Here is a 23,021-nt window from a genome sequence, read left to right as displayed (position 1 = left end):
GTGACTTAAGAAATTCATCACATGTAACACAATTCATCTTGTGTAAAAGGAAATTTACTTTGACAGTAACAATACTCAAACTACCATTTGCAATATTTTCCTGTGACCTGTTAAAAATGTAAACAGTTGTGACATTATGCTCATCGAAATGAGGCCCAAGAGAAAGGTGCAAGGAAAGAAGTTTGTTGTTACAAAGTATTGCATAGTCTTTGACACATATTGCTGTTGGCAGATGCTTTTATTTTGTTTTGTTGTTATAAATGGTGTATTCTCTCTTTCTGTTACTAAAGTTTATTTTGGTGTTATTCTGTCGTTTATGTTTTATTGCTCTGGTATTATTATGCAATTATAGGCTCAAATAAAATTCTTTGTTAGAGTTTTTCTTACCAGTCAAAAATTACAAAAATTTAACTGAAAACTAGAATATTGAAAAATGCCTGGAAGACTAGTCTATGAGATTCTCAGGTTCTCCCCAGATTTCCCAGGGCATATACACCTTGTTATTGTCGGCTATCAGTTTCAATTTTGTGGTGTTTGTAACGGTACTTTGACTATCGCGCCTCTGCCAGAGCAAAGATGTGATTTACGATTGCGCATGCAGAACAGCGCTGCGCCAGCGACAGATTTTCATAAGTAATTTTGATCCTTTTTACTTTTGCGTAGGTGCTTGTTTTAACAACTAGTTCATTACTCTCTTGTTATCTTGTCTTCATATGTTTAAAACATGTATTTTTTGGCACTGATGTTAAAGAATGATTTTAAGTGGAAATTAAAACTATATTATGAAACGACCACATGGCGTCTTCAAGTTATTTCAGCAGTAATTCGCAATGGTTATCGCCAAATTTGTAAATGAATCCAGACAGTGAGAACTTCCAGAAATTTTCGTCAGACAGAGAACAAGAGGACCAGTGAACAACGAAAAAAGGACAACTTACAAGAAAATCAAGAAGTATTCCAAATGCTGCCACGAAGACTATATTATAATAGATACTACATTTCTGACAGAATTATAAGGTAAATTACAACTTATTTCTGATGCTATTTCCTTACAGTCACTTTTTGTAGTGTTGCCGACCCGGTCTGCCATTCACGGTCAAATTACAGCACTATCTCAATCAGTAATACGAAGTCCGCCTTATCTGTAACTTATTCCATCAAAATTCAAACCCCAATAAGATTTTCTATTTTGTATTTTCACGGCAGAACCCCGAGAGAAAGAAACACTACAAGTTATGGAGCATAAATGAAGCAGATGTTGACTATCATCCAACACATCAAAGACAATTTCAACATAAAACTTACAGACATGGTGCAGAAGTATGATTTATCACTGTCTTAATGTCAAAGTTAGCAGTTGCTCTGGAAGCAAAAGGAAAAACATTTGCATGTCAACATTCAATGGTGTATAAGAGATTCAAACAAATGTGAAGTGACAGGATTCCTACAAGAGAAAACATACTACAAGAGAAGGCTCGAGAAATTGCATGAATATCGGTGTTGAAAATACTGAATGGCTCTCGTTTTTGAGTGTATGTGGATAGAGTGAGGCTGTGGAATAGACAATGGAAACCACTGGAAGAACATTACATTACAACAATTAATATTGTGTTATAAGACTAGAAACAAAGCAAATAACACTGGCATCATTTATAACTTAATTCCTGTGAAAATATGTTCTGGTATGGGAAAAAAAAGAAGGTAAAGTAAAAATGACTGCGCTATCGTGTGTAAACACTGACAGAAGTGAGAAGTTGCCCCCACTGACAATAGGGAAATTTAAAACTATCAGGTGTTTTAAAAACATAAAAACACTACCTTGTACTTAAGAGTACAATAGCAATGCCTAAATGATATCGGAAATCTTTAAAGACTTCTTTGGAGTTTGGACAGCAGGAAGGAAAATAGTTCTTATTACTGACCAATCCCGAGGATACATGATGTAACTGTTGTGTTTCTTCCACCAAACTGCACAAGTCATCTGCGGCCTCTGGTGGCTTAATACACTTTAAAATAAATACATTTCTTGAGAAGAATGGACTGAAGAGTCAACGTTCCACAGGCTATGCATGTTTTGTTGCTGCCTAGAACTGTGTAAAACAACAAAACGTGCTGAATTGTTTTGCAAAGACTGGCTGTGATACATCAGTTGCTGTCAAACATGGCATTGCCCCCAAAAGAAGAATGGAGCAGAATCACAGGTGTTCCTGAAAATGTGACATTCTAGGACCAAACACTTGAGATGACAACGTGATGTGTGAAATGCTTGTGAAGGAACACTTAATTAGGAGGTGGTGGCGACTATATGACGATAGAGAAGAAAAATTAAGAAGAAGAAGAAGAGGAGGAGGAGGAGGCCACTGCACAGTTTTGCAGTTGCTGTGCAAGGACTTTATATCATCACGAACTACTTTTCCTCTTTTAATGTAGGCAACAACTTCTGTCATTACAGTATGCTGGAAGGCAAAAAACAAACTCTTCTTGAAGATGTTATGTGAAAAGTGAGTCTGCAAAAAACCCATTATAAAAAAATAAAGAGAAAAAAAGAAAAAGAACCAGTTTGAGGAAAAAAATATTTTGGTCCACAGAGATTTGTTAAAATGAGGTTTTGTTGTATTAAGGTGAGTAGGAACGCACTATCCTGACAATGTTAAATTTATTGACTTGGCTTCCCTGTATTTCAGGAACCACTGTAGCCATTGACATGAAACTTTTATAGGACATTAAACTGTATGTTCTAAGTCTACTGAACTAGAATAATTGCATTTCAGCCAATGCTTTCAGAAATACAATTTTTTAATTACATGGTTAAAATTTTGTGTACATTTTTTGTACGTTATCCTTAATAATTTTATATATACGTAACATTGTGTTCTTCTTTTAGTTCAGTAGACTCAGGATGTGTTTGTTATTGCTCCCTGAAAATCTGAATATTCTACTTGAAGTGGTTTCTGCAATTTAGGGAAAAATGCAACAGAAAGTGTAAATTTCAAGAACGGCTTCTAAAGTTTCAAAAGACTGTAACTCACTTAATATGTGCTTAATTTCTTATTTTTAGACACTCAGATGCACCCTGCGCCATATTGTATATCATCCTCTTGATTTTTTCCAAGTTTTTTCTTCTTTTCTTCTTTCTGGGCTCCTTAGTGGTCAACTGTGCTCCACACACTGCTTCATCAATTCGAACCTTGTCCATCTGTTCAAGTTCTCTGATGCAGTATGCTCCAGGATTAATTCCCATATGCTGTAGCACTTCCTACTTACCAATATTGCCATCATTAAAAGCAATAATGGCATCATCACTGACACCCCACTTTAGTGTCTTCATTCCAAGAAAACCATTTTTTGGTAAGCGAGTCCATATAAGATTACTGAACGAATCTTTGGGATTCTGAGTCTGACCATGCAGTCACTTCTTCAGTAATTCAGGATTTGCCAGGTCTCTGTAAATAGTCGAATTAAGTCAGGTGATGCTGAGGGAATTAGATTAGGAAATGAGAAACTTAAAGTAGTAAAGGAGTTTTGCTATTTGGGGAGCAAAATAACTGATGGTGGTCGAAGTAGAGAGGATATAGAACGTAGACTGGCAATGGCAAGGAAAGTGTTTCTGAAGAAGAGAAATTTGTTAACATCAAGTTTAGATTTAAGTGGCAAGAAGTCGTTTCAGAAAGTATTTGTATGGGGTGTAGCCATGTATGGAAGTGAAACATGGACGATAAACAGTTTGGACAAGAAGAGAATAGAAGCTTTCGAAATGTGGCGCTAGAGAAGAATGCTGAAGATTAGATGGATAGATCACATAACTAATGAGGAGGTATTGAATAGTAATTCGGGAGAAGAGGAGTTTGTGGCACAACTTGACAAGAAGAAGGGACCGGTCGGTAGGACATATCCTGAGGCATCAGGGGATCACAAATTTAGCATTGGAGGGCAGCAGGGAGGGTAAAAATCATAGAGGGAGACCAAGAGATGAATACACTAAGCTGATTCAGAAGGATGTAGGTTGCAGTAAGTACTAGGAGATGAAGAAGCTTGCACAGGATAGAGTAGCATGGAGAGCTGCATCAAACCAGTCTCAGGACTGAAGACCACAACAACAACAACAACAACAACAACTGTAAATAGGTTTTATTATATCCGTGACTGCTGCTGAAATGGAATGTTTCAGGCTGTATGAACTGTTTGGAGTACTGGGCATTGTGGTAATTGCACCGCGAATCAGGTCCAAGAGGGCAAAGGTGGTGTACTGGTTTTTCAGCAGTTGACAGTCTGTGAAAGACGGTAGCCTATACTGCCTGCTTCATTTTCAACAAATCCTCAGTATTATTTCTAATTGCTATCCCAAAATACTGCTGTAGTTCATCAATCAGTTAGTCAGTCAGACTGCCTCTTATGGTTTTACCATCAGAAAGTTTCTTGTCTCTCAAACTTTGTTTCAAATTCCTGAACCTGGTGTCCATCCTCTTCTGGACATGACCAACATATTCCAGATTTATGACAATCTTCTCAACATAAGGCTGAGTGGCTGCTACACTGTTATATGCTTTTGAGTCTTCATCACTTAAGAACTTAGTTAACACACTCCCCTTTCGTTCACAGATTGACTAAAATTTTTAATAGCTGCAGAGGCCTCCATACCACCACTTGTTCCTTCATAATTTCTGTCACAGATATGCCCCCCTTCATTCCCTGATTTACACTTATAACAATGTTCGGTTAAAATCTGGAAATCTATTACCTTTCCAGTATCCACACTGGTCACCATAGCAACAGAATTCTTACAACTGTATTCACACTTCTGCCAATTGCCATCAAAAGCTACTGTTATGTCAGTCATACCATCATTTTATTTCAGCAGCTTCGTTTGCAGCACCCTTCCCTTCATGGACTCACATGCAACAGATTCCACAGCAGCTCCAATAAATCCTGCATACGTGTTGATTTTACAAGGTGGGCGTGGCATATTAATCATGGCATACATTGTTTCTGCTGCAGTGTGTCCTTTGCCAATTGCTCTCAATCCATAAAACAACCTAACATTTACTTCAAAATAATTATCTTTACACTTATCTGAATTCCAAAATGAAGGAGTATATTTACAACTGGAACAATTAAGTTTCCTGGCTGGTCCATTTTATATCTCACCGTCTTCATGTAAACTTACTGGCGATCCACACATTTTACAACACACACACACACACACACACACACACACACACACACACACACACATTCACCTATCACCAGAATCTATCAGAATATACCCTAATGTACCATCGAGATCACTTTCGTTTTGAGAAAATAGTGTATCACAATGTTTTATTTTAATCGTCAAAGCACCAATGCCCTTATTCGAAAATATATTACCATGAAACCCACGTTTCTTAAAAACGCTTCATTTTGGCATCATACTTTACTTTTTGAGAGATTTACCAATCTATCTGACCCTTTTCCTCAGAAAAACATTAGGACTTCGACATACAATGCGTGTTTATACTATGAAACGATACGCTACTGTTTTTGACAGTGCTACCGAAATACAAACACATAATTTAACCTTTATAATATATCAATCCACGGCCTTCTATATAAAAAATTACGTTTTATTAGATCTTTAAGTAATGCACGAAAAAATTTTAACATTTTCAAATGCTGTACATTATATTTAAAAAAATAAAATGAAATATTTCCCATGTGACTTTATAATTTTATTTGGAAAATTGCAAATTTTATAATGAGATAAAAATTCGAAAACATGAAAATTTTTTTTTAAGTTCTGACTCCCCTTAAACAATGGAAACTCCAGGTAGGAATATCAACAATGCACGAAAAGATAGATTGCTACTTGCCATAAAGACGTCATGTTAAGTTGCAAACAGGCACAATTAATAGAAACTTAAAGAAAGCTTTTGGCCAAAGCCTTCAGCATCAAAAGAGGAATACATACCACTCATACACAGAAGCAAGAACATCTTGAGCACATATGACTGCTAACTCTGGCAGGTGCGTGCATGAAGTCCACTTGCTTGTGTGTATGAATGTTATGTGTTTCTCTTTTGCTGATGAAGGCTGTGACCAAAAGCTTTGTGTAACATTCTTTTAACGGTGCCTGTCTGAGGCTTTACTGTATTATGAGACAATCACATTACACACTCAGCTGGCCCCAACTACGTTAATAAATTACAAATGTTTTGTACTTGACAGCACACTGAAGTCTTCTAATCATAAAAGCAGTTTTTTTTTTTAGTTTATTTGAGAATTGCGTTTTACTGCTTTAGGAAACTGCTGTCTGGGCACTGACCTCCAATTACTGTAATATGAAGAAAATCAGAGGCCCATTCCTTTATGAGATATACACTTGAAAAGTGATTTTCTATCATTGTAAAGAGCAATGTGCTGTGGTGGCTTCCTGCAGACAGTACTCCTCATGATGCAGTTGCAGCTTTTGACCTTATACATCTGGTGCCAACCAGCTTAAATCAGACAACAGATCAGTGTGCCTCTATGGTGGCTCACAGCCAACAAAAACGCTTACAACACACTTTGTAAGGGTATCAAGCCTCGGAAAGCTTTCAGATTGTGTTATAATTTCATATTACAGGTGAGATTGTACAATTGTATAAACAATAACTGTGTAAACTAGGAAGTAATAATAGGTATGATTAAATTCAGCAGAGATTCAAACAAACTGCATTAGACATGGAATAAATGTGTCATTTTATTATAAGACACCGATTTTTTCTTTTTACCATACCTATGGCTGGTACTCTGTCCTGGTGGATACACAGCTGACAATGAGAAGAGTGCCTCCTCATGGTAAGCATCAGCCAATGGCAGGCGAGATTCTGAGTCGTATACACCGTAATACTGCTCTAAGAACGCCTGCACGAGTGTACGACCTTGTTCAGAGCATGCAAAATGTGCTTTTGCAAGGGGAATCTTGGCCTCTTCATCCTGAACGTCAAAGAGAATCGGTGGCGGTAGCTCCGTCCCGTCCTGTATAAAAAGAGTACGTATAGACATTTTCCAACTAATTCACAACTTGAGTGGGACTAATGTTGAATGTTACCCATACTTCTAACTGTCAACTAATTACAGCACACAAAACATTTCTTAAAAATCTCTAGCACAAAAAATTGGAATAATATGACAAAAAAGCATGTCACTCAGTACTTAAGGTTCACAATGAAAATGAGCAAGAAAATTACAAAGTCCCTTTTTACAGAAAAAAGACAAAGATGCAGTTTTCTTAGGAGATCACAATTTCTTTGTGTGAGCCTGATATCTTTTACTCTGTAGTACATCTCTTTAAACAATTTTTGACAATTTTGAAAACTGTCCAACCTCTCACTATTAACACAACACTAAATTCTGACCGCTCTATTTTGGCCAGTGACTATTTTTTCTCCAGTACAAGTGATAATGTCACACAACGGCATATGGCAAGTGTGTTCCTTGAACTTTCATTTTCCATTTACAGAATCTCTTGTACTAGTACTAAAATGTTTCTGCAGTTTAATATAAGCAGCCTACAAAAATGAAACATCTGCTGTATGTAGTATTTATTATCCCTTTGTACGACACGTAATGAAAATTTTGAGCCTTTCTGAAATAACGAATAGGTAATACACACATCCACTGAGAACACAGTCCGAATGCCACGTTACAGAATCACAGTGTGTAGTTTCCGAGAATTAATTTTTACACGAGGGATGTTGCAACAATGCATATTCTATACTCTGGGATGCAGTAGGAAATTTCAATAGTACCAGTACATTGCAACAGAATGATAAAATAAGTGATGGGTAACTTCAAGGTTGGTGTAATCCTTTTAATCTGAGGCCACTATTAAGAGGACTTGCATTTCAATGCCACTATTAATTAATTCAAGCCATCTCATTTCATTCAGTTTTACATGGCTGAATGCACTCTGTTCCATACCATGCCACCTCACTCACACCTAACTTTGGACCTCCACTTCAGCAACTCCAGTTGCTAACTGATCTCACATGTGACCACATAAGAACGATACAAAGGATTAAACATGTCCGCACACAGAATCTGAATTCCCAAATAACTTTCATGCAAATAACAAATTCCATGTTACTGGACTAGGTATACACAAGCATTTATTCTTTTCGTTGAAAAGAGAAAAGGAAAATGTTTAACCATAAGAAATGTTTCTTCAAATTCTACAATGGTGCAGTATCTGCATGTACCTTGTTTTTGAAAACTAAAATCGTTAAAGCTATAAACAATGTAAGACTGATCATTTTGTGCTTCAAAGCCTACTTATGTTAATGTTAGTAATAACCACCACAGCTGTATTTAGGCATGTTTATCATGTCACAACGAGTTTTGCTCAAAAATCGTTAAGTGACCTGCAGTAGAAAAGAAAAAAAAAATTATGCTAAAACCTACAGTAATATACACAATTAATTACACGCAACTCACACATAAACATTCTGCTTAGCATCCTCGATAACTGTAAGTAACTCAAATGTCATCAGTGCAATTAAAGTCATTATATTCACATGAGACAATTACGACATCCCATATCAATATAGCATAATCGGTGCTGAGCAGGATGTTTACATCTTTCAACGACTAGCAGCCCAGTCTGGACTGTCCAGTGGTCACAGAACATTATGTTCCCTGCACTAACTGTGCACCCATACCGGCCAGTTGGCGGGATGTAGGTATGGCGGCCGTGTTTCAAAATGTGTCAAACACTTCGTAAGGCAATTAGACTTATCTAGGAATGAAAACAGCAATATTCTGTGAAAACTAGTTATGAAGATTGTTGGTGAATTATATATGCATATAATTTCCTGCATGTATGTTTCTATGGCTTTCAGCCAAATCTTTATTTGGAAGAACAGTGAAACGGTGACAATTTGGGTAATATTTTCAAGTGGTGTAGTGCAACAACAAGTGGTCAAAATATAGTATGTAGTACACACTTTCACACGCATAGTATAATTTATCAAATTACCAGCTCCAGAATTCAAATATCCACTTTCAGGTTTGCATCAAGACAAAATTTATGATTTCTAGCATTAAGCTGCAAGTTCCACAAGGAATGTACTTATTTAACTGAACTGGTAGAACGCTTACAATTAGCAGTGAAGCAGTCACTCCGTCACAGTGGTTTTACAAAATGTAAACCGGTATCCACATTTATACGAATAGTAGTCACAACATAAAAATGTAGGGTTAAAATAGCACAGAAGATAATGTGAGGTGATCTTAATAAAGCAATCAGCAATAAAGTGCTGGTGCTTCGCATCTTGCATCAGCTTCAGCATGCAAAGTTGTTTTTTTACTGTGCACATGTTTAAGGGGAGTTGGACCCATTGCAATGCTATGGGTATTATAATTTTAAATATAGGCTTATAGCATAAACTCCTTGCAATCCTCAGACACTTTCAATACATATTAAAGTATGAAATGAATATTAAAATTGTTTGAGGCAGGAGGAGACAGACACTCTTCCATTACATTTTTTCCATATAGGACTACTCACCAGTTTTAACACTTTTGGAAACCTCTTCCTGACTTCACTGTTGAGGGGAAAAAAAATTGTAGATCTTTCATCTGAACAAGGGATCATCAAATGTGAGGACTGAAACAATGCTAAATAATGCATTAATTTTAATCCACACATACATACAAACATAATGCACTGCCATTCAACTTTATATTATGAAGGTCCTTTACAATAAACTGTTGCCAAAAAATAGGATTCAATGATTTACACACCAACAGCAACTGAATCACTTACTTCTGTATTGTAATGCTATAATATTATAGAAGATGCAAAGTTCTTTTCCCCTTCCAAGGTATGGAACAGTCTAAAGGAAATAAACAAGAAATCTCACTGGGAGTTAAAATGCTGTAGATTTTCAGTGATTCATGCACACTGAAAGGAGAAACATTATAAAAACAATGTATTTCCATATTCTGGACAAGCAGTCACCAGTCAAATGTCAGTTTTACTCCACAAAGCAGACCGTTACAAGAAGCTGGTGCATAAGCAACATCAGTTCCAAGACATTATCATAAGTGTTGACTTTCATCAACTAACCATTATTTTGCAGTTTCAAATGCAGTATTTTTGTATGCGCATGTAAATACTTGATCAGATTTAACAAACAGAACTGAGGGGACATTCTCACATCTTATTGAAGCACCTTGCTGGCCAGGATACACTTGCAGAAAGGAAGCAAATTGTGATTATTTTTAGAATTTGTGCACATTTTAATACAGTATCTGATACAGGAAGTTAGTTCTGTTGAAAAGTTTTTGTAACAATGCTGGGATGGTATTATACCATACTGTAGAAGTAGAGATATAAACCACAATACATGTATCTGTGAGCTGTGTGAAAGTGGTGGCCTGTGTGTATAACTATGAACAGAACTGACATTGCCACACTGTATGTTGTCACAATGTCCCATATTCATTTTTACATTTTAATGCCTTTTTTTCCAATGTCAGCCACAGTCAACATTGGAACAAAAATGCACAAAGCTTGAGTAAGGTTTACTCTTTGTACAAAAGTGTAATTGTTTCACTACTTCTGTGTAATGTAAGTGACAGTGCCGAGGACAGCAATGTGCACGACACAACAAGCAGTGGAGCCACCGAGAACAATAAAACTGAAGGGCATGGCACTAGGAGTGATCCACTGCGTTTGTGACAGGCTGTGAGCTCCAGATAATACCACATCTGGCTATCAATGAATCATAAAGCTGGCCAATTAAAGAGAACAGCCTATTCTTATACAGCACTGTCTGACAGTATTGTGGAAGGAGGAAAACACTGTTCTGTTGCTCAATTGATAAAATGGGTGTTGTCTCTTGTCTGCTGCTAGAATGGATGCATGTTCAGGAAAGAGCCTAATTTTGCAAGTACTGCAATCAAGTATAGTGATATTTTTTTATGGAAATAAGTTCATGTACTACTAGTCTTGAATTTTGAAAAAAGAATGCAACTTGCAATAACCTTTTTGCCAGCTGTTTCAATATTCTCACCCGACAATATTTGGCATGTAACAAATCTACATTGTGTTATCTACAATGACTGCCAAGATAACTAGAATGCAAACTAAATAATAACCAGTACCAAGATACTTTGAGTTTATACCTATTAACTCTGAAGGTAATTGGTGGTAACAGTGTTTTGCTGCATGCTTACATCCATTTATCATGGTAAAACCACTAAGCTTGGACGTCACAGCATGTTGGGTTGTCTTTGTGTAAATAGCAGCTGGAACTCAATAGTGTGACATTCTTAAAAGTAATTGCTGCCTGAATGCATGTTACATGACACCACATCACAAAACTAACTGGCTTTTTAACACTGTGGATAGCATATTTCTATAATTATGACATACAACACAGGTCTTCTTTACTACAACCCAACCCCCCCTTTTTAAGACAGAATTTTAACTTTTTGAATGACCTTCATAATAAAAAGTGTGAAAGTACTAATAATGAAAATGAAATAAATAGGCTCAACATCATAAAGCATTTGCCTCTGCTGAACAGCTACTCTTCACTTTTAGTTCATATATATATATATATATATATATATATATAAAAATGTTAAAATATCTATTTGTACACATTCAAGCATGCAGCTGTCAACAGAGACAGTTAACAACAAACTGGCTGCAGCACAAAAGTATATATGTGATCATTTCAAGTAAAAGTAATCCTTTGTTTGATGCGAATCAAGCAGACTTCTTGGTCTTACCAGCACCAACCCGATGATGAGTGTGATGATCGTGCATGCATCTGGGAACCAATTACTGTTAAAACAGAAAACCACTTTCCAAAGAAAATGCTAGACCAGGACAAATATTAAATAAACATAAACAACATCATCAAAAAGAAATGTTTGCCCTCGTATTCTCATACACAAAATATTGTTCCATGTTATTAAATCAGTGGTAATGAGCATCAATCCCATGGCAGAAAAATAAATATTGTAATCATATCATTAATAGTAAGATTAAAAATCTACTCATCTTGCCACATAAAAAAGTCTGATAGTATTAAGTGGACAGATAAAAAAAATCTACTCATGAAGCGGCAGCAGAAGAACACATACATAAAAACGAAGTTTTACTTATGCAAGCTTTCAAAGCCAGTGGCTCCTTCTAGCAGAAGGATTGAAGAGGAAGGAAGAGGGGTGAAGGCAACGGACTGGAGATGTTTAGGGAAAGGGTAAGGGTTCAGGAAAGTCACCTAGTACCCCTGGTCAGGGGAGACTTACCGAACATGAGGAGAAGGAAAGAGTGATTGTTGGGAACTGATGGTGTAGTCCCCAACAGTTGGTCTTTTCTTCTCATCCCATATGGTAAGTCTCCCTTGACCCGGGGTTCTGGGTGACTTTTCCAAACTCTAACCCTTTCCCTAAACATCAACAGTCCTTTTCCTTACCACTCTTCCTTCCCCTTCAACCCTTCTGCCAGAAGAAGGAGCCACTGGCTCTAAAAGCTGGCATAATAAAATCTCTTTTCTTGTACATGTTCTGCTGCCGCTCGGTGACTAGATTTTTTTTATCCACCCAATTACATTATATTGTCAAAAATTGATTCCTTTTTTCTGATAATATTAACATTTATTCATTTTTCAATCACTCTTCTGTCCAGCAACCCTGTAACAGTTCACATGATACATCCTATGTGTTATACTGGCAACCCACTAATCGTATCATTTTCATGCAGCTGTTGAAATACTAACTTCAGTGATAATTAATATTTTATTAAAGAAGAAGTGCACACAATGCCCAATTAGCTTAACTGCAGATAACGTGACATTTATCCACTATAAACTCCACAATCCCCATCAACATTACATCACCTTTTTGCTACAACACAACAATTTTCCATCAGTACCTCTTATGATAGTAGCATCATGTACCCCACCAACACAAATCACTGCATAAAAATTATCATTCTTTGTTATACACGCCTAAACATGGACATCCTCAATTCCTTTCTTTTCTTGTGCTTAGAGGTTCACAAGAAATCTCCCACAGAAACTGAACTACATATTAATACCCATGCAGTGCAGTAATCAAGGACATCAGGATTACATCCATACATTAACGACCATCCCTCTACATGTGTTACGCATCAGCCCCTCGGGCAGATGTATTTCTTGTGCACCTACCGCGTCACCAGTGTCATACCTTACATAGGAACTTCTATCCTCATAGCGTCGACACACAGGATTACCCTCAAGGACTAGTTCCACTAGGCGCAATCCCTTAAGTGCATCCAGCTCAATGATATTACGGATCTGGAAAAATAGAAATACAATAAAAATGTGAAATTGAAGTGACTGTTTCAAAGAAACTACAAAAGTTGCATACAAATTTGTATCGTACCTCAAATCCAACTAAAATACTTGAATATAATTCCATTACTTAATCCATCATTCAAATCCGACTTAAATAGTGAAATTCTTATCTTCTACAGCCATTGCAAGTTCAAGTACACAGAGTAACGTGAAGTTATAGAATATGGGTCAATTAAATTCAGAAATTTTCTTGTAAACATTACAGGCACGAAATTTTTTGTACCCTCATTGAAACTGTGTGCCAGACCGAGGCTTGAACTAGAGACCTTTGCCCTTCACAGCCAAGTGCTCTACCGACTGAGCTATACTTTCACCAGTACCTCATCTCATACCTTATGAACTTCACAGTTCTCCTGCGAAACTTGCAAAATTAGCACTCTTGGATGAAATGATATTGCGCAGACATGGCTTAGCCACAGCCTGGGATATGTTTCCAGACTGAAATTTTTATTCTGCAGCAGTCTGGCACACAGTTTCAATTTGTCAGGAAGTTTCGTATCAGCGCACACACACACACACACTCTACTGCAGAGTGAAAATTTCATTCTGTTTACTATGCTAATGATTTCACAACTAACTCATTATCTGTAAGTGATACAGTCAAGAAGGGAAACAGAGTAACCTTCAAAGTAATATAGTTAACCAATATGGGGAAGTTATAGCTACAGCGACAAATGAAGGGGAATTTTCAAGTTAAATACTGCTGAAGACATAGGTGAAGTTGTAAACCATTTTAATACTCTACAAATGATTTTTTATGGCATAGAAGACTTGGCCCGAAGTCTAAGAAAGATATTTTTGTAGGCTACTGTGAGGCTTAGGCCGGTATTACACTATCAAATTTCTTTGTCCAATATCTTTGTCAAAGATATTTGATGGTGTAATAGGAACTTTGTCAAATGTCATCCAATATTTGATCAAATCTAGGGCCTCGCTGTAGATTTGATCAAAGAAATCGCTTGTCTTCTGTTCACTGCAATGTGACATGTTACCACATGGAGCGCTAGCATCGCTGCAGCGTTCTGTCGTCTGTAGTGTTTTTATAAACATTGCCGGTAAATACAATTGGTGTGTGCCCGACAACTACAAAATTAATAGAGATGTATGAAACTGATGAGGCACTTTACAACGTGAGGCACCCTGAATACAGAAATAGATTAAGAAGATTGGAGATGAGACCTGAGCTGAGCTGACCTGACCTAACCTAACCTAACCCAACCCTCTCCGGCAGCAAGGAATTGGGAGTGTTAACAGTAAGCCTGTCTTCTGAAGATGTAGCAGTTCTTAAGTGAATATTGTGCTTTGTGATATGAGGATACACTTCACTGAGCACATACAGAAGTGTATGCTCATCCATTCTTAAGTAATTGATGTACGACTTGATGTCTTCCACTGTTAGCTCACGTAACAAGTTTTGTTGAATGCTTTTATCGTGTCGTCGTAAAACCCACGGCTTCACCCAGATTAGATTAGTTTTTCGTTCCACAGATCCATGCTGAGGAGATCCTCGCGGATGTGGAACATGTCAATTTTTTTAAAGCTGAAATAACAATACTAATAGTATGAATAAATACAATACATCATTTGTTTCTATTAAAAATTTTGTCACTGGAGTAGGAGGAGTTGGCCACTAGTAAGTCTTTCAGGCTCCTTTTAAACTGATCTTTATTTGTAACTAAATTTTTTATGTTTGCTGGCAAATTATTGAAGATGAGTGTTCCTCAGTAGTGGGTCCCTTTTTGAACTAAAGTAAGTGCGTTAAAGTCCTTGTGCAGATCATTTTTGTTCCTGGTATTGTATGTATGAACCGAGTTGTTTGTTCGAAAAAGATATATTATTTACGACAAATTTCATTAAGGAGTAAATATACTGAGAGGTAGTAGTTAGTATGCCCAGTTCTTTGAAGAGGTTTCAGCAGGACGTCCACGAATTTACTCCACAAATAATACGTATTACACGCTTCTGGACTCTGAAAACTTTTGTTTTACTTGAAGATTTACCCCAAAATATTATACCATATGACATTATGGAATGAAAGTATGCAAGCTTTTTCATTCTTATGTTGCCTATGTCTGCTAACACTTAAATTGCAAATACAGATCTGTTAAGGCGTTTCTGCAGTTCTGTGGTGTGCTCCTCCCAACTGAATTTATTAACAAGTTGTAATCCCAGGAATTTAAAACTGTCAACCTCGTATGTATGGTTCCATTTTTTCCCCCACTTCTTTTCCGCATGTGCACACAATGCAACTGGGGTACATGCAACTGCTGCGGTTAATAAAAAGTTGTTGTCAGCCATCTTGAACTTTGATGAAAAATTTGATGACAGTGTAATACCCCTTCTAGCGCTACGTCAAAGATCTTTGTCAAATATATTTGACGGAATGTTTGATCACATCTTTGACAAAGAAATTTGATAGTGTAACACCGCCCTTACCAATTCATGAATCGTACAAATATGAAGATACTGAATGGTAAATATGTATTTCTAGAGAATAATGAAAATGGAATAAAAGAGGACCATCAAGACAAAACAACCACTTCATTACCATTGTCAAGTTCAAGAAACACTAATTCTGGAAACAAAACAGACAACGAAGAAGAGGAAAAAGAGGATGGCAACAAACAACACGCACATATATTCTATGAAGATGGAGTTCTAGACGATGGAGAAGAGGAAGAAAGCATTTCAAGACGTTCTTTTGGTGCACCTAAACCTAAAGAATATCCTGATTATGGAATGTATATAGTCCAACCTTTTAATGATGAACCAACAATGGTTGGAGAGTCTACGATTGGTCTGAATTTCCAACTATGGAAAGCAGCCATGGAAAGAGAATTGGAGTCATTTTATCAAAAATGAAACTTTTGAATGGCTCGAAATATCAGAAAGAAGAAAACCGTTACAATCACGATGGATGTTTAACATAAAAAAATCCTGTGGGTGTAGCAGAAAAATCTAAAGCATGACTTCTAGTCAATAGATGTTCACGAGAAGAAGGGTTAGACTACAGAGAAACATTTTTGCTAGAGGTAAAATATGGATCACTTTGATACTTTTTAGTCATGGCAATAACAAAAATATTTACTAATTCACCAAATGGATGGGAAGACAGCTTCCTCAAATGGGGAATTAGATGATGAAATCTACATGATCCCTCCAGCAGAAGCTGGAAAAAAAAATCATTTAGAAAACGGAAGATTCGGCAATTGAAGATAAGTATTTATGGATTAAAACAAGTTGGCCCTTGCTGCAACACAGATGTCTGCGCAAAACCTTGCTAAAGATGGGTAAGAAGCAATCTAAGACATATTGTGGTCTCTATTATAGATGAAATGAAGAGGTCACAATGGCTATATGAGCGGAAGATTCCTACAATCTAACTTAAGATGAAGAACATATGGAACAATTTCAAGGGACAATTAAAAACCAAATTTAACATGCATGATTTGGGAGGGATAAAACAATACTTTGATAATCCCCCCTACACACACACACCTGCAGTCTCATGAAATAGACGTCACACTACGAGCAGCAGCACCAGTGTATGATACAAGTGGCGACTGGATGAGGGTGGAGGAGACTGGGACGAGGAGGGGGAAGGATGGTAGGGTAGGGGATGGTGGACCGTATAGTGCTCCAGGTTAGACGGAGGGCAGGTGAGAGGTGAGGAGGGACAGGAATGGGCGGTGGGAGGATCAGAAAAGGAGACAAGTAGAAAGACTGGGTGCAATGGTGGAATGTGGGCCGTGTAGTGCTGGAAAGGGAACAGGGAAAGGGCTGGGAGGGTGAGGACAATGACTAACGAAGTTTGAGGGCAGGAGGGTTATGGGAATGTAGGATATTTTGCAGGGAAAGTTCCCAGCTGCGCAATTCGGAGAAGCTGGTGTTGGTGGCAAGGATCCATATGGCACAAGCTATGAAGCAGTTACTGAAATGAAGGATGTCACGTTTGGCAGTGTGCTCAGCAACAAGGTGGTCCACTTGTTTTTTGGACACAGTTTGGCAGTGGCCAGTCATGCTGACAGACGGCTTGTTCGTTGTCATGCCCACATAGAATGCAGCACAGTGGTTGCAGCTTAGCTTGTAGATCACATGACTGGTTTCACAGGTATCCCTCCCATTGATAGGATAGGTGATGTTTGTGACCGGACTGGAGTAGGTGGTGGTGGGATGATGTATGGGACAGGTCTGGCATTTATGTCCAATCACAGGGGTATGAGCCATCAGGTAAGGGTTTGGGAGCAGGGGTTGTGTAGGGATGGACAAGTATATTGTGTAGGTTCGGTGGACAGCGGAATACCACTGTGGGAGGGGTGGGAAGGATAGTTAGCAGGACATTTCTCATTTCATGGCATGATGAGAGGTAGTGAAACCATGGCGGAGAATGTAATTCAGTTGCACCAGTTCTGGGTGGTACTGAGTTACAAGGGGAATGCTCCTCTGTGACCGGATGGTGGGACTTTCGGAGGTGTTGGAGACTGGAAAGATAAGGCACGGGAGATTTTTTTTGTACAAGGTTGGGAGGATAATTACAGTCCGTGAAAGCTTCAGTGAGACCCTCAGTATATTTTGAGAGGGACTGCTCATCACTGCAGATGCGCCGACCATGGGTAACAAGGCTGTATGGAAGCGACTTCGTGGCATGGAACGGGTGGCAGCTGTCAAAGTGGAGGTATTGCTGGTGTTAGTAGGTTTGATATGGATGGAGGTGTTTATGTAGCCATCTAGGAAGGTGGTTTGTTGAGTTGGGTAGGACCAGATCAAGCAAATGGGAGAGAAGTAGTTGTGGTTCTGGAGAAATGTGGATAGGGTGTCCTCATCCTCGATTCAGATTGCAAAGATGTCATTAATGTATCTGGACCAAGTGAGGGGTTTAGGATTTTGGGTGTTTAGGTAGCATTCTTCTAGATGGTCCATGAATAGGTTGGCATAGGATGGTGCCACGCAGGAGTCCTTGGCTGTCCCTTGGATTTGCCCACTGACGGCTGGCGGAGTCCTTCTGCCATGTAATTCCTGAGGTTCAAAACTACAGTGGTGGAGCCTTTGTTGGCAGGTAGGATTATAAGGTCACGATCAGTTTTTAAATGGTGGACTGCAGTTCTTTCTGCAGATGTAAGGTTGGTTTGAGATGGTGGACTGCAGTTCTTTCTGCAGATGTAAGGTTGGTTTGCATGTTGAGGGGTTTTGGGACTGATGGTGAGGCATGGTCCAAGGATAAGAAATTCTGGAAAGTTAACAGGGGGTGATTTGGGAGTAGTGGTGGTGGATCACGGTTGGATGGAGCAGTGAACTGAGTTAGGCAGGGTTCAACACTGGTATTTGGTTGAATCTGATCTGCAGGTTTGGTGGTGAAAAGGTGTTTCTACTGTAGGGACCAGGAGAAGGAGAGAAGATCTTTAAGAAGTCCTGGCTGACTTAATTTGGGAGGGGAACAAAATTTGAGGCCTTTGGAAAGGGCTGATGTTTCTCTGAGGCTAGGGCTTCTGGAGGAAAGGTTGATGACTGTGTTACTGGACCGTTTAGGTTATGGATTCTGTGTGGTTGTGGGAGCGAGTTTTGGGTGGTGGAATAAGTGGAGTAGGTCTGCGAGACAGGGTTTGTAAGCTATGAGGGGGCGCACGGGAGGTTTGGAGGTTGTTGTTGAGGTGGTGGGCAGTGGTACTCCAACGCAGGAGTAGGAAATGAGCAAGGTGGAGAGCTTTTTGAGGCAGCGTTGTGCATGTTGCTCTAGTTCCTGGAGGGCAAGATTCTCAATGTGTGTTATGGGTTATAGAAATTTGGGATTGCGTAGCACGAGAATTTTGCGGATGGAGAGAAAGTACCACGAGGAGTTTTGGGGTTGGTTGATATGGTTTTGCCGGACTATGTTGGTGAGGGCTAAGGACTGGCGGAATCTCAACAGGTGGAGGTCATTGTGCAGCAGCCAAAGATGGGAAATTTGCTGGTAAGGCCATTTGGGGGGGGGGGATTTCATGAGAGACTGGGTTCTAGCTACGGATAAGGAAACTTTTCTGTATTGATGCAGGTGGAAGGAGTACAGATCCATGGCGGTGGGAAAAATGTGAAAAATTATGTGAATAATGTGGTCACTCCCATCATGCATCGGTGCTGCTACTCGCAGTGTGGCCTCAGTTGCCTGAGATGACAGAGAGAGAGAGAGAGAGAGAGAGAGAGAGAGAGAGAGAGAGAGAGAGAGAGAGAGAGAGAGAGAGAATCTATTTTTGATGAACACCTTACTGGCTGAAAGCTTTATTTGTGACAATCTTTCTGTTGTGCCTATCTGCAACTCAGCCTCTCCGCTATATGGTGAGTGGCAACTTCCCCTATCATAATATTGTTACATTCCATCCTGGATTTTCCATTTTTTGATACTTGGATGTGAAGATTTTTAAAAATACGAAGACAGACGAGTTATTACAGACCAATCACCATACACGAAGAAAATTTTGAAAACGTTTGGCATGAGTGACTGTAAACCCATTTCTACTCTGATGGAACCAGTAGCCAAGTTAACGACCAATGCAGAAGATTTACAGTTCAATGAAAATGTACCATATTTAACCTAACCTAACCTAACAGAGGCAGTATGAGCATTTTGTATTTGTCACAAAGATCAAGGCCTGATATTGCTTTCGCCACAAATGCTATAACCAGATTCTGCAAAAGCCAGAGAGAGAGAAATGCTCGAAAGCCATTAAAAGACTATTTAGATATCTAAATGGACAGACTGACTATAAATTAAGATATTGTAAAAAGGGAAATAAAAAAAACTAACGGGCTATAGTGATGCAAATGGTGAAGGGAGTTGGACAGCAGGTCTTCCACTACTGGATGTTGTTTCAGATTAATGGTAGGACTTACGTCCTGGTCTCATAAAAGGTAGCTTTGAGCTCTCTAGAAGCCGAGTATGTGGCTGTCACATGCAATTCAAGAACCGTTGTGGGTCAGAACTCTAAAAAAGTGATATAGAGCCTAATTAATATCTGTATGGAACCCACTAAGATATTCTTTGACAACAAGGAAGCTATACACTTCAATAAAAATTATGTTACTAGTGCCAGAATCAAACACGTAGACATAAAGCATCATTTTGTTTAGATTAGATTCAGGTTTTGCCTAGTAAGGCGACGCAGGGCTTCCGCGTAGTTCCCCTACACTCTGTAAAGAAGTATGGGACTCATCATCATCATCATCATCATCATCATCATCATCATCATCAAGGTTTTGTTCCACAAACCCAAAAAATGAGATGATTCTTGTGGGTGTGGAACATGTCAGAAAGTATAACATAAAAACATTAAACATTTCAATGATATAATAGAGGGAAACATTCCACGTGGGAAAAATATATCTAAAAAGAAAGATGATGAAACTTACCAAACAAAAGCGCTGGCAGGTCGATAGACACACAAACAAACACAAACATACACACAAAATTCTAGCTTTCGCAACCAATGGTTGCCTCGTCAGGAAAGAGGGAAGGAGAAGGAAAGACAAAAGGATATGGGTTTTAAGGGAGAGGGTAAGGAGTCATTCCAATCCCGGGAGCGGAAAGACTTACCTTAGGGGGAAAAAAGGACAGGTATACACTCGCACACACACACACACATCCATCCACACTTACACAGACACAAGCAGACATTTGTAAAATGTCTGCTTGTGTCTGTGTAAGTGTGGATGGATATGTGTGTGTGTGCGAGTGTATACCTGTCCTTTTTTCCCCCCTAAGGTTAGTCTTTCCGCTCCCGGGATTGGAATGACTCCTTACCCTCTCCCTTAAAACCCATATCCTTTTGTCTTTCCTTCTCCTTCCCTCTTTCCTGACGAGGCAACCATTGGTTGCGAAAGCTAGAATTTTGTGTGTATGTTTGTGTGTCTATCGACCTGCCAGCGCTTTTGTTTGGTAAGTTTCATCATCTTTCTTTTTATATATATATATATATATATATATATATATATATATATATATATATATATATATATATATATATATATAGTCAGGAGATTATCGAAACAGGTTAATAAAACGTGGTAACTGGAACAGCTATTATTTACAGAATTAACACGCTGTCAGAATGAAACATTGTTATGCACTATTAATAAATTTATCATACGCAAAATACCTAATCTTGACTGTTGTGACCAAGTGCTGTCAAAACTGAAATATAACACTTATTTTTACTTAAGCTAGTTTAACAGTCTCAGTTAAGATATTCATCTATGGAGTGGGAGGAGTTGCCTATCAAAAAGTCTTTCAAACTCTGTTTAAACCGTGCTTTATCTGAAATCAAGTTTTTAATAGTTGCTGGAAATTTACTGAAAATGTGTGTTCCTGAATACTGGACCCCCTTTTGGACCAAGGTAAGTGATTTTAGGTCTTTATGTAGATTGTTCTTATTCCTAGTGTTGATACTATGTATTGAGCTACTGGTTGGAAATAGAGATGCATTTCTTGCAACAAATTTCATTAAGAAATAAATATACTGAGAAGCAGTGGTTACAATACAGAGTTCCTTGAACAGGTTTCTACATGATGTTCTTGAATTTACACCACAAACGATTTTTATCACACGCTTTTGCACCCTAAAAACTTTTACTCAGTTCGATGAGTTACCCCAGAATATGATCCCATATGACATAATACAATGAAAGTAAGCAAAGTACGCAAGTTTTTTTTTAATTTATTTTTTATTTGTCTCTCCTACATCTGACATCATTCTCATGGCAAATACAGACTTGTTTAGGTGTTTAAGCAATTCTGTGGTCTGCCCTTCCCAACTGAATTTATTATCGAGTTGTAATCCCAGAAATTTAACACTGTCAATCTCTTCGATCTGCATTTCTTCATATGTTATACACATACTGGAAGGAAATCTCTTACTGGTTCTGAACTGCATATAATGGGTCTTTTCAAAGTTTAATGACAGTGAATTAGCTTTAAACCACTCATTAATGTCTGTGAAAATTTGGTTATCAGCTATTTCTAAGTCTGTACTTGACTTGTTACTTACTGCAATGTTTGCATCATTTGCAAAATGTTTGTATATTTGCAAACAAAACAATCTTAACATCTGGCAATGTAACAGATGAGAGGTCATTAATGTACACAAGAAAAAGCAATGGATCCAAGATGGAACCTTGAGGAACACCACATGTAATTAATCCCCAGTCAGATGAAGACTGACTGCTTACTGCGCAGGTATTTTGCAACGACACCCTTTGTTTCCTGTTAGATAAGACTCAAACCATTTCACAGAATTGCTGGTGACACCATAATATCCTAATTCACTGAAGAGAATGCTGTGGTTCACAGTCAAAGGGTTTCGACAGGTCACAGAAAATGCCAGTAGCCTCAAATTTATTATCTAATGAACTAAGTACATTCTCACTGTAAGTGTAAATAGCTTTCTCTATATCAAAACACTTAAGAAATCCGAACTGTTGCTTGGACAATATATTATTTGCAGTAAGATGTTTAAGGAGACATTTGAACACAACCTTTTCAAATATTTTGGAGAAATCCCGCAAAAGTGAAATTGGTCGATAGTTTGATGGTATCTCTATCACTGTTCTTGTAAAGAGGCTTAACTTCAGCATATTCTGCTGATAAGAGATTGATTTCACAAATAATGTAGGATAGAATTC

The 23,021-nt window shown here is 38.2% G+C and overlaps 1 protein-coding gene across 1 annotated transcript in view; it reads right to left on the bottom strand.

Moving 5' to 3' along the window:
* LOC124716978 (nuclear RNA export factor 1-like) overlaps nucleotides 1-23,021 on the bottom strand; it is a 142,329-nt gene that overhangs the window by 36,237 nt on the left and 83,071 nt on the right. Inside the window, exons 8-10 of the mRNA XM_047243582.1 lie at nucleotides 13,204-13,313; nucleotides 9,527-9,563; nucleotides 6,755-6,996 (exon numbers count right to left, since the gene is read on the bottom strand). Of these exons, the coding sequence (XP_047099538.1) occupies nucleotides 6,755-6,996; nucleotides 9,527-9,563; nucleotides 13,204-13,313 (389 nt within the window). The remainder of the gene's footprint in view (nucleotides 1-6,754; nucleotides 6,997-9,526; nucleotides 9,564-13,203; nucleotides 13,314-23,021) is intronic.

Source organism: Schistocerca piceifrons, chromosome 9 (assembly GCF_021461385.2).
Source record: "Schistocerca piceifrons isolate TAMUIC-IGC-003096 chromosome 9, iqSchPice1.1, whole genome shotgun sequence".
Taxonomy (NCBI): Eukaryota; Metazoa; Arthropoda; class Insecta; order Orthoptera; family Acrididae; genus Schistocerca; species Schistocerca piceifrons.
This window is presented reverse-complemented; position numbering and strand designations above follow the sequence as displayed.